Genomic DNA, 16,988 nt, shown 5'->3' with positions numbered 1-16,988 from the left:
CCAGACGCGAAAACTCACAATTAACTGTTTACAAAATTATTTTTTAAAACATATTTTAGTTTAGTTCTTTTTTATTGTTAATATTCAACATGGGTAGCTCTGATGTTACTGAGACAGATGAACGTATATTGACCACGGAACTAAGTATCTCGGCCACGCTTTACTACGGAATATAAATATCAGCGTACCGAGCAGCTACTAGAACGTTATCTTACCTTGTCATTAAACGTGTATTGATTTATAACGGTTAACGTTTTTAAATATGTATCATCATGATACATCATGTGTTATATATTTCCTGTGATGTTAGTTTAGATCCCCTCTCGGTTTGACGTAAAACCTTAATCCAAACGCATCCGTTACGCTCCCAGCTAGCGAACCTAAGTTATCTACCTTGTATGGCCGTTATCATCATAGGTGACACATGTCCAGTGTCTGGTTTATCTAGGCGGATAACCCAGCTGTGCTACCTCACGGCGTGTGAGCCTGTGCTGGTGTGTCTGGGCCGAAGACATGAATGGACATGAAGTCTCTGGTATGGTGGTCTCGCTGCGTCCGACCCAGTTACGGCCTGTGCGCCAGGGGTTCGGGGATGTGGATAACCTGAACATGTCATGAAACGCGGAGCAGCAAAATCAAATGTCGATATTGGCACGTGTTGTCTGTTTTAGCTGATTTCACTGTCCTTGAGCTGCTTTTGGCGACATTGTGTCACGCCTCCGGTGTCTAGTGCTAGTTGAGTAAAAGGTGTCTTGTACGTCTTGTTCCCACGTTCAGAAGCTGCGCTGGCTCTTAGCTTTCGTCATTTTCGGTGTGGTGCTGTGGTGCATCCGTTTGCTCAGATCAGGAGGTGGCACTGGCAACCTGGGCCTCCGCGGCTACCTAAGAATTCAGCCGACCGGCACATCCGGTTCCCAGGTGTGTCATTTTAACCTCATACATTCCAGGGTTATTATTTAATTATTAGTCCTATTCAATAGCTGCACAAACAATAATCGAAAAGTCATATCTATGTGGCTGCAGGAGTAGGCGGGTTATAAAGGGATATGTGTTCTTTCATTTTATTAGAACTAGTCTTGCCTGTTCACGTGTTGCCGTGGGGTGTGTGCGTGCGTGGTGTCTCCTCAGTCCCTGACGCTGCGCTGCGGAACCTGCGCCGTGGTCTCCAGCTCTGGCCACATGCGCGGCAGCGGCTGTGGCTCGAAGATCAATGCCCATGAGTGCGTGATCCGCATGAACGCGGCTCCGACGCAGGGCTTCGAGGCCGACGTGGGCAACCGCACCAGCGTGCGCATGGTCTCGCACACCAGCGTGCCCCACCTGCTGCGCGGGGAGCCGCTCTTTTTCGGCCACGACGCCGATACGCGCTACGTGGTGTGGGGTCCCGAGCGGAACATGAGGCAGGACGGTAAGGGCCAAGTGTTCAACGCGCTCGCCGCCCTGGCCCGGAGACACCCACCTGCGCACCTGTACGCTGTGAGCAGAGAAAAGGTGCTGTACTGTGACCGCGTGTTCCAGGAGGAGACAGGCAAGGACAGGTGATGTGACACCCGTGCATGCTCACAAAAAACATGAATATGCATTTATATGAAGGTGCTGATGCATAGTCATATAAAACATGAATGTGCATAAATTATGAATATAAAGAGTGCTAAAACATCAATATACAATTGAAATGCGCACATCAGCAGTGTCCAAAGATTTAGCTTGCCTGTTGTTTTTTGTTATTATTAATTATTGAAAAAGAGAAATAAATAAAACATCAACTGTTTCACAACCACAGATGGTATTTGGCAGCTTTATGGATCAGCTGTTAATCATTAATCAAAGGATTTCAGAATGGATGGCTTTTTACTGGCAAAAACAGATACTAATACTAAAGATATTTTATTATCAAATGGATCTCTCTCTCTTTCTCAGGATGAAGTCGGGTGCTTTTCTCAGCACTGGGTTCTTCACTTTGATTCTGGCCCTGGAAGTGTGCGACAGTGTTGATGTTTATGGGATGATGGATGGTTCTTACTGCAGGTGAGTAAAGGAACATCCTGATAACAGCCCTGATAATGAGGGCAAGCTGATCATGCCTTTGTGTGTATCAGTCCTCATAACACACATGGAAACTGGTCGTGGAACGTCTCCAGTGTACAGGTTATACCAAGAGTTCCCATCTCTGCTTCTGCAAGGCCACAGATCCACACAGTCTGGTGATTTTCCTGCTCTAACACTCTTACTAAACCTGCTAATGAACTGGTATAGTTGAGTCAGGTGTGTTTTGAGCTGGGAAATCACCCAAATTTGATGTTTAAGTAATCCAGTAAAATCCCCTTTTTGACTTTAACTTCCCTGATGTGTGTGTTTGTATGTGTCTGTGTGTGCGCGCAGCCTTGCCAACCATTCATCAGTGCCATATCACTACTACGAGATGTACCACCTGGACGAGTGTGCCATGTACAGGCTTCACGAGCTTGCCCAGAGAGGGGGCCATCGCTTCATCACTGAGAAGCACATCTACCGACGCTGGGCCCTGCAGGGAAAACTACATTTCCCATACCCCACCTGGGTGCGTCAGCAGCAATCCTGACCCTGCCCGCTCAGTATGGCAGTTCTTCGGATTGGCCGGAGACCTTGTGGCGCTCTGGGACCGCTGGTCTCACCCCCGTGTCTGGTCCGGGCAGACTGCTATGAGGCCACCAGAAATGGACCAGCCCTCGTAACATTGGTTCAGCCTGAAAAAGAGACGTAAAAAGCAAGTGGGTGTTCAGTTCCCTCTGAACAGCTTTGTGACTGAAGAAGTTGGGAGATTAAGCCCTTCATGGCCATTCAGGTAGAGATTGTTATTAAAGAGTTGAGAGGTCAATGGCTGATGTATAGCAATTATATCATGTTTGTTTGTTTGTTTGTTTGCATCTTACAAAATACAACAATTTATTAATAACATATAATACACAAAACTGCTAACTTAAATGAACATTCAACATTATTTGCATTGCCTCTGTTTTAAATGAACATTTATTTAAACCTGCAATATCTCAATTTTCTCTTGTTTGTTAAGTAGATCTGCAATCTCTGCAGTGCACTTATTTTAAATAAAAATGTATGAACTAAATGTCCACAAGTAGTTAAAAATTCTACATTTCGTATATTTAAATGTAAAAAAAATTTTAAAAATCAGCCAAGGCTGTGCGAAAAAAATCGTCTGACACCGATTATCTCCAAGTGGCAGTTATTTGGCTGACTGATTAATTGGCCAACCATTAATCCTGATTCAAGCTGATGAGAACTAGACTTCGCCCACTGCTCAGACAACCTCTCGACCAGTAACCTGCTTAAAATGTAAATCATCACAGATTTTGGTTCGGTTGCTGCGGCAACCATTTCACCGTTTCTTCTTTCTCAATGGCATCCCTGGTGTCCATGGAAACTGCTTTTAAGAAGGCTTATGACACTCTTCTTGTTTGTAGGGTACTATTTTCTGTGGAAGCACCAAGTCAAACCTGCCTTTTTTCTGAAGAGCAACCTGTGATGCGTAGGGTCAGAAGGGTAGAGGTTGGGTCGTGCACCTGTCAGTGACCCTGCCTGAGAGGAGGCATGAGGTGGTCAGAAGTCGTGTGAGACAGCATAAGGCTACGTAGCGTTATGTGAGGGTCCGCACGGTAGTGTGCAGTTACATGTTACGAAGGGTTAGGGTTATAGCCGGCTGAGGGGACTTAAGCCCATCATATGTGACATTACACTTCATGAAGTGAAGTTACTCAAGGTCATGTGAGGTAGTAAGAAGTTGTGTGAAGGGTGTTATCTGAAGCTAAGAGCAGTTAGATCATGTTTTGTGAGGAACCCGCAAGGTTATGCAAAGCTCTGTAACGTTCTGCGATGAGGTTACTTGACGTTGCGCAAAGTTGCGTAGTATTACGGCACGTTGCGTGAGCTTGTGAGGCAGCATGTAGGATTGTAATAATATTTCGAGTTACGTGGGGTTGATAGCTGTATTGCGAGGATACATCAGGCTACACAATGTTGCGTTCAGTGTGTTTGTTTTTTAGTTTTAAATGCAGGATAAGATGATTGCTGATAATCTTCATGTTCACGTGAAGTCACCACTGCTGTTCTGCGCTGAAAGTCACGCTTCCATGCTGCTACTCCCCCCGGCAAGTCATGTTTTCTTGCTCTCTTGCCTCAGGCTCTAATAAATGAAAGACATTCGTCATGTCTCAACAGCTGCAACACAGCATGCACAGAGCAGCTTCTGTGATCTACAAATGATGTGTCTTTGAGCACTACAGGTATGGAACTAATGAGTTAGACTTGTAGATCAAGTAAAGTGTACAAACCTGTTTCATTATAAAGGCATTATACAATCTATCCAAACATACTACATCACTGTTATATATTAACTGGATTTATGGATTTTATTTTAGATTAAAACACTGGACTTTCAAAGCATTCATTGTCATGTTAAATGGAGTATTGATTGATATATTTACTGTTATACATACTGTATGTTGGGTTATACAAACAAAAAAATACTGGATAAATATGTTATAATAGCACTTTGTAATTTAAAAGAAAATATATTGAGTTTTCAAATTGGGTTGTCAATTTCTAATTAATATGCTTTTGGAGAACTGTTTCAAATGTCAGGAGTCTAAATGCAGAGATTAAGAATATCAAACAACGCATTCCTATTGTGTGTGTGTGTGTGTGTCTGTGTGTGTCTGTGTGTGTGTGTGTGTGTGTGTGTGTGTGTGTGCTTCATACATTCTTGTAGTTATTTTAGTGTTTTAATTTGTAAATCAGAATTTCCATCATACTTAACTGCCTCAAAGGAATTGTTTTATTTATATTTTTCAGGACTTCTTTTTACCTGTTAGCCGAAGGAATGCTTGCATTTTGGAAACCCAATGTATTTTCTTTTAAATCACGAAGTGCAATTTTAACATATTTATCCACTTTTAATGTATAACCCAGCATTGATTATGTACAACAGTGAATATCATTACATATTTTATTTAACATGGCAGTGAGTGCTTTGAAAATCGTAATGTAAAATAAATGCGCAGTGCTTTACCTCTTGGGATTTTAATGTTTGAAATCCCAGCGTCACTGTGAACCATCTACTGCCACTGTGTTGCATTTGGGTTTGTGCCTACATTTTCGGGAAATGAAACTGCGCGACCTCTTTTATTACGAGCCGTCGTCGTTTCCACTACCGGGGCTTTTTCGTTGGCCGCTTTATTTACGCTCTGCAAAATCTTGGAAAAAAAAAAAAAAAAAAAAAAAAAAAAGTTGGACTGGTGCGTGGCCTACTGTAACTGTCATCTCTTGCTTTCGCAGTGTGTGTTTGCTTGCTTGTCGGTTTCCAACTTGCTTTTCATTACATTGCATGTTGTTTTCTTTCCCCTTAAGCAGTTTTTATTTTTTGTCCCGGTAGGTGGGCTCCGTCTGGCTGCAGCCCCTCGATGACGCAGACGCGACCACTGCTTTGGAGGCGAAGACGCACGGAGCTCTTAGGGGCTTAGGATGCGCCAAACACACTCCAGCGCAGCGTCGAGTCGGTACGTGTCCCCGGGAGGAGTGCGCCATTGCTCAGATGTGGGCGTGCTCGGTCGCCACCGCACGACCGCATTCCCAGCGCCTTTGTCCGGTCGTGCGCAGCATTCGAGGTCGCTTTCCTGGACGTGCGTTTACGGGAACGCGTCTATCTTTGCGCCAGCGTAACACGCTTGAGAGCAGGTTGTTCGAAACGCTTTTTGGAATGGACATCTCAGTATCTGCTAATGTTGACCAGATAGGGGAGAAACGCTGATTTATTTATTTGCTGAGAGCGGAGTCAGTACCGTTTGTCAGTCGGTCAGCGGTCTCCCGGGACGCGTGCGATTCTTGCATGGATGTAGAGGCCGTTGCAAAAAATCTTATTTTGGGCAATCGCAGGAGTGATATGTGGCGAAAAATACAATAACAACAACAACAACAACAACAATAAAGTAAGACGAACAGTAGCTATTGATTAGTTGTTAGCCATTTAGGCTATTATTTGCCTAACAATAGTAGTGCCAATAATATATTTGTGAGTGGGGATATTCGTGATAGCATATCAGTGTTATCAATATCATATCAATGAGTAGTCTATTTTGAGATCTGTGCTGTATTGCAAGGCATATTTCATAGCAGTTCACATATAAATCCAACCCAGCGGATTACTGGGTTGGAGCGACTCCCGAATCACATTCTTGGTGACAGGCTGTGGTTTTACCACCTTCCTTTTATACTAACGACGGCAGCCAACACAGACGTGAAAATGTACATGTGGATCAGAGTACGGAGACCTCGGGGCTGACGTGTTGGGACGTACCTTCTATCTTGCTGTAGGTATGAAGCCATGTGACTGAAGGTCGGGAGGCCGAAGAATGGCGCTGCGATTTGCGGAAAAGGTGAGGGCGTATTTACACAGCTCCGCCGACGCTTTGGACATTCGCTCCGCTAAAATCGCACCAGTCAAAAGGATGTTGGCAGCACCTTGCTTTTAGAAACAGTCACACTTCTTTAAACGACAATTATTATTAATAAGACCCACACTGAATATTAAAATAGAGACTGGAAATTTAAATGTATTTTATTGTCCATTTCTAAACAGTTCATAAAATGACAGAACGGACGACTTTCTGAGTTTACTGTATAATCTTAAAGTTGTCATCTTTTCAGGCAGTGATATTGCAGTGTTCTCACAAGATGCCATTTTAAAATATAGATCATTATACTTAACAGCCAATAGGACAAAGATATGCAATATAATTAGTTCCGAGTGTCATAAGTAAGTAATAAACACTAGAGTACAGAAGGGTGCTCCAGTGCGTTGAGCAAACTTCACTCAGACCTTTCCGGTGCGCCTTCCCCTCTGTTACAGGGGCATCACAGCCAGCGCATGGCGATCTTCGGCGCAGTGTTCATCATCACCACCCTCCTCATCCTCTACAGCTCCAACAGCGGGAATGAGCTGTATGGCTCTTTGAGGGTGGGGACGTTCAGCGAGACCATCAGAAACACCAACCTGAAGAAATGGGCCGGCAAAGAGGGATACATCCCTGTCTACGGAAACAAGGTAAGGCCTAGGGGCCGGGGTGAAGGGTCACGGAGGCAGCAAGCAAGAGTGGAAGGAGAGGTTATGGAAACAGCAAGGGTTCATATTTCTAAAAAATAAGGAATTTTCTTTATTAAACTCTTTCATTGTACTGTTGATTGAGCAAGGCAGAGAAATCATACACAGAAAGACAACCAGGGGTCAGGAGTCAGATACAGGAACATATGCAAGACATGTTAGGGTGGTAGAGATGAACAGGGCTGAGATCCTGTGGGACCTCCAGATCCAGACACATAAGCAACCAACCAACCAGACACTGGACAAGATGACAGATGAAAGATAACACATGTGGCAGTCCCACCTGATGGAAACGGCCAAAGAAAGGAATATGACGAATGGGAAAAATGGAGAGAACGTGGAGGGTTAACAAGGCTGACCCAGTGGTGATGGAGGCACTTGGGGTTGTGACCCCTCAACTGGAGGAGTGGCTCCAACACGCCCCAGGAATGACATCATCAATCTCAGTCCAGAAAGAGGCAATCCAGGAACAGAAAAAATACTACACCACACCCCAAACTCCCATGGCAATGTATACATATATATATATATATATATATGAATATATATGAATACGTATTCATATATATATGTGTGTGTGTGTGTGTGTGTATACATACTTCACCACACCCCAAACTCCCAGGGCAGCGTTAGAAGAACTGAGTGCGAGGAAAGAGACATCACCACCCACAGGAAGGCTGAGACAGGACATTTTATTTTTTATATAAGTACTAAACATTTGAGTGAAGTACACAAGTTTCCATAGAAACAAGAGGTTTCAGACAGAGGTGTTTCATCCATTGTGCTATTGAAGTACGTTTTCTACCAGCGGCCCTGGAGTTTGAGGATGCGATTTTGCTGTGTGTGTAACAAATATGGTCTCTTTCATGGTCTCCCGTCTTCTTCAATTTTCATATATGTGTGAATGAAACATCTTTTACTGTGAATAGTTAAAGGAGTAGGAGATGAACTTCTCTACAAAATGCATAAAGTTAAAGATGAAATGTCCTTAATCCTTAAGCAAGATTAGAGCAATGTTTTTGTGATTTGAGCTCTCGGATAAACTTTACTGAGGTCTCAGGCACTCGATGAGCTCGTCATAGCTGCGGCTTGTTCCCAGTCATCGATAGGATGAGGATGAAAGGTGATGCAAATGTCAAAGCTTTAGAAACATCTGACTCCTCAAACCCTCTCCCGACCACCCGTGGAGATGGACTCAGAGCAAAGATAGAACATTAAGATAACCGAAGGCTGCGCAGCAGGAGGAGGTTGGCGGGGCGACCGGAGAGGTTTCAGCAGTAGCCTACCTGTGGTACTGGGCCACACACTGAATTAAAAGTGCACAGCCCAGCAACTTTGATTGCTAGTCGGGGCAGAATTGTGCATGGTTCTTTTTTGGGCTAATATATGTTGTTGGTAGGGTAAATGGTTCTAAGTGGCTAGCCTGAACATGTATGCATTAGCATTCTGTGTGGTTGACCTGCTTTGAAATACTAGCATGGGCGAGTTTCTTCTGCTGGGTCCTTGGAGCGAACACAGAAACTGTAGTAAACCCGTGTGGTGTTAAATAAATGACGTCCCGAGCCAATGTCAGAGATTGGTACCGGGGGCGATCAAGGCATTTCTTTTAAACTACTGGTATCGGCTTTACTGAGCACGAACTTAAGACCGACCGTTTGTTTGAGGTCAGCGGTCACACAGGCGTCGTAAGAGGAGGTCGCAGTTCATGGCGCGATGCAGATCAAATGTCTGCAGTGTATAAAGAGGACAGCCACGTGCTTTGTTTGTAATCGCGAGGTGATAGTAACAGAGCTGCGTTCGATACTACCAATTTGATACTTAAAAAAGAAACACGCAGCAGAATACAGGGAGTTTACTCAGGTTACCCAGGCAAAGGCAACACGTGCTAGAAACATTGAAAAGAGAGACGTTTTCTTCAGACAGTCACACGGCCAAAAAGAGAGGATGACCTCTGACCTCACTTTGGATGACCAACCTATCGCTGTGGTTGAAAATACAGGTTTTCATCATTTTTAGGTGCTGTTAGGTTCACGGTACGCCCTACCCTCTCGACACTACATTTCCAGTTTGGCCCTACCGAACCTTTACAGCAAGGTTTACAACCACCTACAAGGTCATTTATCAGATGTGACTGGCTTTACCACAGATATTTGGAGTTCTGGCGTTTTCCTGATGTCATTATCTAGACTCACAGCGCACTGGATGGACTAGTTTTACTACTGCAGTGCGGCGCTAAGAGGAATTTATACAAACTATTCATAAAGACATGTTTTACACTTTGCTTGCACAGCTGCTGACAGACTACAATTTTGAACCCCTCTCTCTCTCTCTCTCTCTCTCTCTCTCTCTCTCTCTCTCTCTCTCTGTATATATATATATATATAAAATATTCAAAATTGTAGTCAAGTAAACTGGGTTTCAGAGGCCCATCATCAGCTGTGCAAGCAAAGTGTAAAAGATGTCTTATGAATAGCTTGTAGAAATTCCTCTTAGTGCAGCATTACATTAGTAAAACTACAACATTCCACTTTAAATAAAATGTTGTGTGCAAGCAAATATAAGCAAGTATTCCCAGTATCACCATTATGCCCTAATGGAAATCTGCTAAATGCACAGTTCTGAAAATGTTCTGACAATCTACTAGTTTCAGTTTGGTTTATTTGTCATGTACATAGTCATACATGGTATAACTCGCAGTGAAATGGTTTTGTGAGTGCTCTGTCCAAACTGAGGAAAGAGTTAGGGGTGCATTAGGAAAAAATTAAATAAATAAATAAATAAATAAATAAATAAATATATATATATATATATATATATATATATATATATATATATATATATATATATATATACAAAAACACAAAAAATATATAACCATGTATGTACAGTATATGTATAATGTGTGTATATACACACAATGTACATGTGAATATGTTTCTTCAGATATTCCATCTCCTAATATTTGGTTAACACAGATTGCTAATGACTTCCCACTGGAAAGCCACCATAGATACCACAAATTTTACTATAGATTAATTTCTGAAAACCAATAAATATATGTTTATCAAAAAAGAAATGGCAGTTAACGGGAAAGATGGAGGTCAAGTTGCTATCTGGGAGTCCAAGAAAACGTTCTTGGATAACTGCTCGGAGGAAACGTTCTCGGATAACTGCTCAGGGGATTGCTGGAAAGGCAAATCTTGGTCCCTACACAACGGATCCAGACTCCATACTCTGCACAGTAGGGAATACTCTGGGGAGATAAATGGAGAAGTCTTTTTTTTCACCCTACCAAAGGACCGTTCGTAACCGTCGGAAAATAACCTGCCAGTCCCGGCGGTCTTCCGCCAGCGTCCATATGGCCAAACCAGCAGGCGGCACCAGCAGGCACTGACCCCCTTCCCTACCTCCCACGCCCCTGAACCAGTGGCCAGTAGAGAGCCTGGTGTAATCAGCAGACTCGTGCGACTTCTCCAGCATCAGGCCCTCTGCCTCCAACGCAGCGTTGTCATAACTGCAGGCTTGTTCTTGCAGGATCACCCAGCCGGTAGCACGTGCAGTACATGACCGGTGTCATTCAACTTTGCACCCCATCGTAATTGCGCCTGCTTCCTCATAAGTGTAAACAATGTCTGCTGTTGCACCTAGGTACCATGGGGACATTCCTTGCTCCACTTTATCAAGCTGTGTACTAAAATAAGCAGTTGGCTGAGTCTGAGTACCATTTGTAGAACAGCAGCGTTAGGACAGCATTCACGCTTCGGAGGGGTGACTCCTTGTTTCCGCTAGCAGTCCAGCTTCTGAACGGCTCTTTAATAGTTGTGCTAATCTCTTCTCCTGCTGCTCTCACTTCGATAAGACCTCTTCACGGTTTGGTTCACATGTCTGCACTTGTCCTGCTGATTTAAATGACGAAGGAGCGTTCAAAACTGGTAAAAGGATTACAGGCTGGGGGTCCGATCCAAAAAGACAAATACACAAGCAGATCCAAATGGCCAGGAATCCCGAAACAATATACCATGAAAAGGGTCGAGAAGAGCAGGCCAGTCAAAATAGAAGGAACACTCGGTAAGCACAATGTGGCAGTAATGTTGATAAATGTGGCAATACCTCCCACCGTAATGAAAGAACAAGCAGGTCTGAGTAGAACTGAGGTGGAATCAATAGAGCGAACTAGTGAGCGATAGTGATGGCCCGAACGTGTGATGTCAGCGGGGTCTTGGAGTGTAGGAGTGTAGGAGTGTAGGGTCCCATGACACCCAGCTGCAGTTCTGGGAATATTTGCATTGTCTGTGTGAATCCAGGTTACTCCCTTAGCGGCTTTCATAATTATCGTTTGGAATACCTTTTAATCCTAAATTCTCTGGCCAGTTCTACTGCTGCTTCCATCCAATCTGATTCTCCCTCCACTCTGACTGAGCGCTGACTTCGCACAACTCCTGGATGAGAAGAGATCCACCAAAATGTGAGCCACTGAATGGAGATTCTTTTTACCCAGCAGTCAGTGTTCACAGAATCCAGCAAGTCTCAAGAACAGAAGTTTGTTGTGGTACATTATATACTGGAGAAAGTTTACACTATAACATCTGTAAACCATTTCACTGCGAGTTATACTGTGTATGATTATGTATGTGACAAATAAACCAAACTTGAAACACAGCGAGAAAATAGAAAACTGAAAGAAACATAAGGTAAATGTCACTGCGTGTTACTACTATGGAATACACCTGTTATATCACTGTAGAATTTTTCACCTGGATTTTCTGATCACACAAACAGTTCATCAAAACCCTTGAAGTTCCGGTCCTAAAGTGTAACCACCATCCTTTAACATGCTTTAACCGTGTGCATGTTAACGTTTAATCATTTCCATTATGTTCGTTTTCCCAGTAGATTCCCACACTGGGAACTGTATTGGAGGTTCAGAACATAATATAAGACAACAGTAAGAAATCACTACTGAAATTCCGACTGTGTTGTTTGCGTGTGTTGTTTGCGTGTGCGTGTCAGAGCATGACCCTGCACTGTCATCGCTGTGCGCTGGTGACCAGCTCCAGCCACATCCTGGGCAGCGGGGCGGGGGAGGAGATCGACCGCTCCGAGTGCGTCATCCGCATGAACGACGCGCCCACCTCGGGCTTCCAGCCGGACGTGGGCACGCGGACCAGCCTGCGCGTGGTGGCCCACTCCAGCGTGTTCCGTGTCGTCCGCAAGCCGCAGGAGTTCCTTAACCGCTCCGAGAGCCTGTCCGTCATCTTCTGGGGCCCGCCCACCAAGATGGGGCGGGACGCCAAGGGGCCGCTGTTCCGGCTGATCCAGCGTGTCAGCGCCACCTACAGCAATGTCTCCTCCTTCACCATCTCCCCGGGCAAGATGCGCAAGTTCGACGCCCTCTTCCAGAAGGAGACTGGCAGAGACAGGTAGCATCCTCTTCCAGCCGTGACGCGTGTCTCTGAGATTCTGTTCCGCTAGTGTCTGATTCAGCTCATTCCGTGAGCGGTGGTGGTGAAGTATCTCATAGACAAGATAGCTAAGATCAGAACTGGTTTAGTTGTTTCCATTTTGCAACAGCACACAGTCTAATGCTCAGACCCACTGCACTGGTATGAGAAGCTGTAGCATTGCACTGGTATGAGAAGCTAACAAAAAACCTCCTGGAAAGTAAATTAAATATAAACAGAATACCACATGGAAATTAGAACAAGTTAAACACCAAGTTCACCGAGCAACAGGATTGTAACTTAATTTTGTTTCACGGTGGATCTCCTAAGGTGGATTTCCTTGTGTTTTTACAGTGAATTCAAATCTGTTTTTAGAATTTTTCTCACTGTTTTTGTAAGGGCAATTAAATGTACATTTATTCTATATTCGTTATTACACTTCAAATATGTACAAACATAGTCTAAAATGTATAGGTGCATGATTTGTGCCTTTATTTGGTCTCAGGCCTCTTCAGTGTCTAGCAGTAGTCTGGCAGGATGGAGGGGCTCCAATTTCCTTAGTACTGCTTTTCCATACTGTACCTCATTTGCCTTCGGGAACCACTGCTATACATTAAGACTATATGGTATATGTATACTGGAATAAAAAATCCCCTCTATTTGTTCACCAGTAAAATTTGCAAGATTTATGTCAAGCCTGTTTCCCGTATTCTTAGACAGAAGTCTCAGTCGTGGTTGAGTACCGGTTGGTTCACCATGGTGATCGCCATAGAGATATGTGACAATATCAAGGTTTATGGGATGGTGCCTCCCAACTACTGTGGGTAAGACGTTTTCTTGCTTTCTGAATAGCGCGAGAATGCACTGCAGAGATTGTGTTCCATGTGTTGTTTCTCCTGTCCATTATACATGCTGTTTACCTTCCTGAGAATTAAAAACTGAGTTTGAATGTCAGGGGGTTATAGTAGAATCTAAGCACCTGTTCTAGAATGTCACAGAATATAATGTGTTCTACAGTGTCACAGAATTGAATGTGTTCTAGAATGTCACGTGACAGTTGTGTTCCGCTGGCTACAGGAGGCGTCCCCAGCCCAAGCGCATGCCGTACCACTACTACAAGCCCAGAGGGCCGGACGAGTGTGTCACCTATCTGCAGAACGAGAAGGGTCGCCGTGGAAACCACCACCGCTTCATCACGGAGAAACAAGTGTTCGCTCGCTGGGCCAAACTCTACAACATCACTTTCGCACACCCCACCTGGTGAGAAACTGAGCCAGCGTGGCTGCCAGCCCTGCTCTCGAGTTCTCGTGAGAAATCAAGCCGAAATGGCCACCAGCTTCCCTCACAGCATAGTGGGAAACTGTGACGCTCAATTTAAGTTTAAGCCCAACCAAACATCCGACCGTCTTGCCTGTCCAGGCCGATGAGTTTTCTTTAATGCCCTGAGTCTAAAGAGAGATTCATCCAAAATAGTTACGGTTTCCTCAGCTGAGGCACTGATCCAAAATGTCTGCTGGTTACACATACATCATCAGCTCAGACATTGATCCAAAATGGCCACTGGTTTCACATAGCCTGTAAAGTAAACAGCTAAATCACCAAGGAGCCCAAAGGTGTAGTAATAGGAGGGTGGACAGTACACCTTTCTGTGAGGTAGAAAGGAAACACTATTTAATTTTTTTTTTTTAAAACACTGTTTTTGGATTTTTGTCATACACATTTTTGTCAGTCTAACAGTGAATTTTAAAATTTTGTCGAAAACAAACAGAATCTCCAGAAACGGCCAAGCTGAAGAATTGCGCTAACTTAGATAAGCCTGTGTTCCAGACACCAGTGACCAACCACACCGACACAAACAGGTCTGAGCTGCATTTCATTATCGAGGTGTTAATGTGTTTGTTATATTTGCAGTTCAGCCATTCTAAAATCTGGCAAATATTTCAACACATTACATCTTATTTCAAATGTGTTTCGTGTGATATAGGTAAACATTTTATGAGATATTAGAATTTTATGAGATATTAGAATTTTGCCATAATCTGCAAACAGTGCTGAGCACTTTCTATTTGTTCATTTGTTTTTTTTGGAAAACAGTATTTTTACACATTTATAATATTTTGGAAATGCCCTAAAAAGAAAGTGTCAAAGGCACAAAAGAATAATGTACAAATTTAAAAACAGAAAACCATAGAAAACTACACATAATATTTATCTGTAAGTACAAATAACTTTTTAAACCACATTATAGAAAACATCATGCAGTATTTGTATCTGCAAGTCCAAAAACTTTCCACCAAACATCAACTCGATTTTGAGCATTTTCTGAAGTGCTTGTGGTGGTGTCCTCTAGAACAGATCAGGGCTGTTTTTTCCAAAACAGGATCGATACCGTCTCCTGGGGGCGTTATTAGAAAGTGGTAGTCTCGTTACAGTCTCACCATGAGATCACTTCTATAGCCTGCGAAGGGGGAGGAGAGGAGTTGATAGTAAAGTGGGGCAGTTTCAGTGCCAACGACCGCACGCTGACATTTGGGAAAATTGCTCCAGCTTGAGCGGGCTGTCGGTGCTCCGAATCTATTGGTTAGAAGCAGGGGGTAATGACTCAGAGTCCATTGTCTGTGCCAAAAACACAATCACTGCCCACGCTCATGGACATCACTGCCCGCGCTCATGGACTGTCTAGAGAGGACAGCAGAACCAGAGCAGCTCCCTGACCAAGCACTTCAGGATTCTGGGACTCGAGAGTCACTCTCTGCGCCTGGCCGGTTCGCACGGCAGGGACAAACTGTAGCAAGGCCGACGGCTTGAGCACAGCCCGGGGGGCTGGTCATGGATCTGGAGGGTGTGTGTTTTCTCCTGTGATCTGATTTCCAAAGGCAGAAACTAACAGCACGTTTAGTACTGAGCCTGCAGTTTAAAGCAGGGCTTTTCTGCAGTAGCCTTCTATATAAACACACACACACACACACACACACACACACACACACACACACAGATATATATATATATATATATATATATATATATAAGAGAGAGAGAGTTTCCCCATCAGTGACATGTAGTGCATAAATTGCATATCATGCATGTGCAATGAGTTCCAGCAGCCTTACTAATGAGCAGTTTGGTTTAGTACCACTATTGGACAGAAATGTGTCTCGTAGTAACCACGAATATGTAAAGTAGCCTATATAAATAGGCGGATTTTTTGTTGTAGTTTTTATTTGACTTTATGAATTATGTTAATTTTGTTCATGCGCTTATTTGTTATGGCATATATGATATATGATGTATATATCAGTGGTGTGCAAATGAGTCTGAGTGTACAGCACTGATATATATACATGTGTGTAGGGAGTGAGTGTATATATATCTTTAAATGTCAGTATGCTGTTTCACTTTGAGGTGGCTTGTAGTACCACAAACGCTCTGTTTGGCCAGTGATATTTCTGAGACTGCGCTTAAAGGGGGTTCATTACCCCTCCCACTGTGAGCATTGCCTTTGTCTGCTTATAATGCCTTGACCTATATGAGCTTCTGACGTTTCGACCCTGAACTGGCTCAAGTGTAAATACTCCGGGCATGGTTGCGGAGCTGATGCACCTTAAAGCAGTCTGGGTGGACGGACATCACGCTGTAGCGTTTCTCACGCAGGGCGGCGCAAGGGGGTCATCTACGCTGACCGATGAACTGAATGACTCGCGTTAGAGTGACAAAGAATCTCTGCGATGTTGCTCTGAAATGAACTACCGCTGTGGGGCAGGCCATTGGTCCCATTTAAATGTGCGGAAATACTGCTCACATGACCCACTTCAATTCAGTAAAACACTAAGACTCTGATCTTCGGTCAGCCTGTTGGCTGAAGATCAGGGATTTATTAATTAAAGCGGATTCCAGTGCATTGCACAGCATAGAAAGGGGCCCTGTCCGCAATGTCTCCCTGCTCCCTTGGTGTAGGGGCCCTTTACCTCCCTGCTGGGGGTTAGTTGCTGAGTGGGGATTGGACAACAGTCAACTGACTCCAGCACTCTTATAAGAGCAGGGGGCTCTGTGGTAGGGGCTATGCAAGGAGGCCAGAGGGACCAGGCCTGGGAGGAGGAATGAGACACGATCCAAGACGGTCTTGCATATTCTGACGGAACCTTTATGACAACACCTGTGTGTTGTGTTTGACGATCTCGAATGTCCTCTGCATTGTGTGTCTTCAAATATATACATGTTGAGAAAAAAAACCCACACACCTCTTTCTTTTTTCATCCCCCCCCAGGGTCGGAGGCATCGTTGCAGAGATTTTATAGATACGATGACACCAAACATTACACTGCTATATACATGTTACAAAACATTCAGTAAAAGACACGGGTGTGTAGGCTTTGGCCCTGTCGTACATAGGAAAC

The 16,988-nt window shown here is 43.9% G+C and overlaps 2 protein-coding genes across 5 annotated transcripts; both read left to right on the top strand.

Annotated features, from left to right (window-relative positions):
* The first annotated feature begins 8 nt into the window (after positions 1-8).
* On the top strand, positions 9-3,106 carry st6galnac4 (ST6 (alpha-N-acetyl-neuraminyl-2,3-beta-galactosyl-1,3)-N-acetylgalactosaminide alpha-2,6-sialyltransferase 4). Of its 2 annotated transcripts, none has more exons than XM_027029991.2 (5): positions 9-535; positions 778-918; positions 1,129-1,538; positions 1,921-2,028; positions 2,383-3,106. In XM_027029991.2, the coding sequence occupies exons 1-5, from the start codon at positions 518-520 to the stop codon at positions 2,579-2,581; spliced, it is 876 nt and encodes a 291-aa protein (XP_026885792.2). In that variant the 5' UTR covers positions 9-517; the 3' UTR covers positions 2,582-3,106. The 2 variants fall into 2 exon arrangements, with proteins under 2 accessions (XP_026885792.2, XP_026885793.2); XM_027029992.2 differs by having other exon boundaries at positions 9-651.
* A 2,187-nt stretch (positions 3,107-5,293) lies between these two features.
* st6galnac6 (ST6 (alpha-N-acetyl-neuraminyl-2,3-beta-galactosyl-1,3)-N-acetylgalactosaminide alpha-2,6-sialyltransferase 6) lies at positions 5,294-16,939 on the top strand. Of its 3 annotated transcripts, none has more exons than XM_027029988.2 (7): positions 5,294-5,552; positions 6,367-6,428; positions 6,902-7,096; positions 12,164-12,573; positions 13,311-13,418; positions 13,672-13,854; positions 16,859-16,939. In XM_027029988.2, the coding sequence occupies exons 2-7, from the start codon at positions 6,405-6,407 to the stop codon at positions 16,887-16,889; spliced, it is 951 nt and encodes a 316-aa protein (XP_026885789.2). In that variant the 5' UTR covers positions 5,294-5,552; positions 6,367-6,404; the 3' UTR covers positions 16,890-16,939. The 3 variants fall into 3 exon arrangements, with proteins under 3 accessions (XP_026885789.2, XP_026885791.2, XP_026885790.2); XM_027029989.2 differs by lacking the exon at positions 5,294-5,552 and adding an exon at positions 5,562-5,981; XM_027029990.2 differs by lacking the exon at positions 16,859-16,939 and having other exon boundaries at positions 5,297-5,552; positions 13,672-14,277.
* The last annotated feature ends 49 nt before the right edge of the window (positions 16,940-16,988 follow it).

This window comes from Electrophorus electricus, chromosome 22 (genome assembly GCF_013358815.1).
Source record: "Electrophorus electricus isolate fEleEle1 chromosome 22, fEleEle1.pri, whole genome shotgun sequence".
In the NCBI taxonomy this organism is placed as follows: Eukaryota; Metazoa; Chordata; class Actinopteri; order Gymnotiformes; family Gymnotidae; genus Electrophorus; species Electrophorus electricus.
The sequence above is the reverse complement of the archived record's forward strand: the minus strand, read 5'-3'. Positions and strand labels throughout refer to the sequence as shown.

Excerpts from the sequence above, each read along its gene's own strand:
- st6galnac4 (XM_027029991.2), top strand. Across the intron at positions 919-1,128 it reads CCGGCACATCCGGTTCCCAG|TCCCTGACGCTGCGCTGCGG; the intron begins GTGTGTCATTTT and ends GTGTCTCCTCAG. Across the intron at positions 2,029-2,382 it reads ATGGATGGTTCTTACTGCAG|CCTTGCCAACCATTCATCAG; the intron begins GTGAGTAAAGGA and ends GTGTGCGCGCAG.
- st6galnac6 (XM_027029988.2), top strand. The coding sequence starts at position 6,405 with ATGGCGCTGCGATTTGCGGAAAAG. Across the intron at positions 12,574-13,310 it reads AAGGAGACTGGCAGAGACAG|ACAGAAGTCTCAGTCGTGGT; the intron begins GTAGCATCCTCT and ends CCGTATTCTTAG. Across the intron at positions 13,419-13,671 it reads GTGCCTCCCAACTACTGTGG|GAGGCGTCCCCAGCCCAAGC; the intron begins GTAAGACGTTTT and ends CGCTGGCTACAG.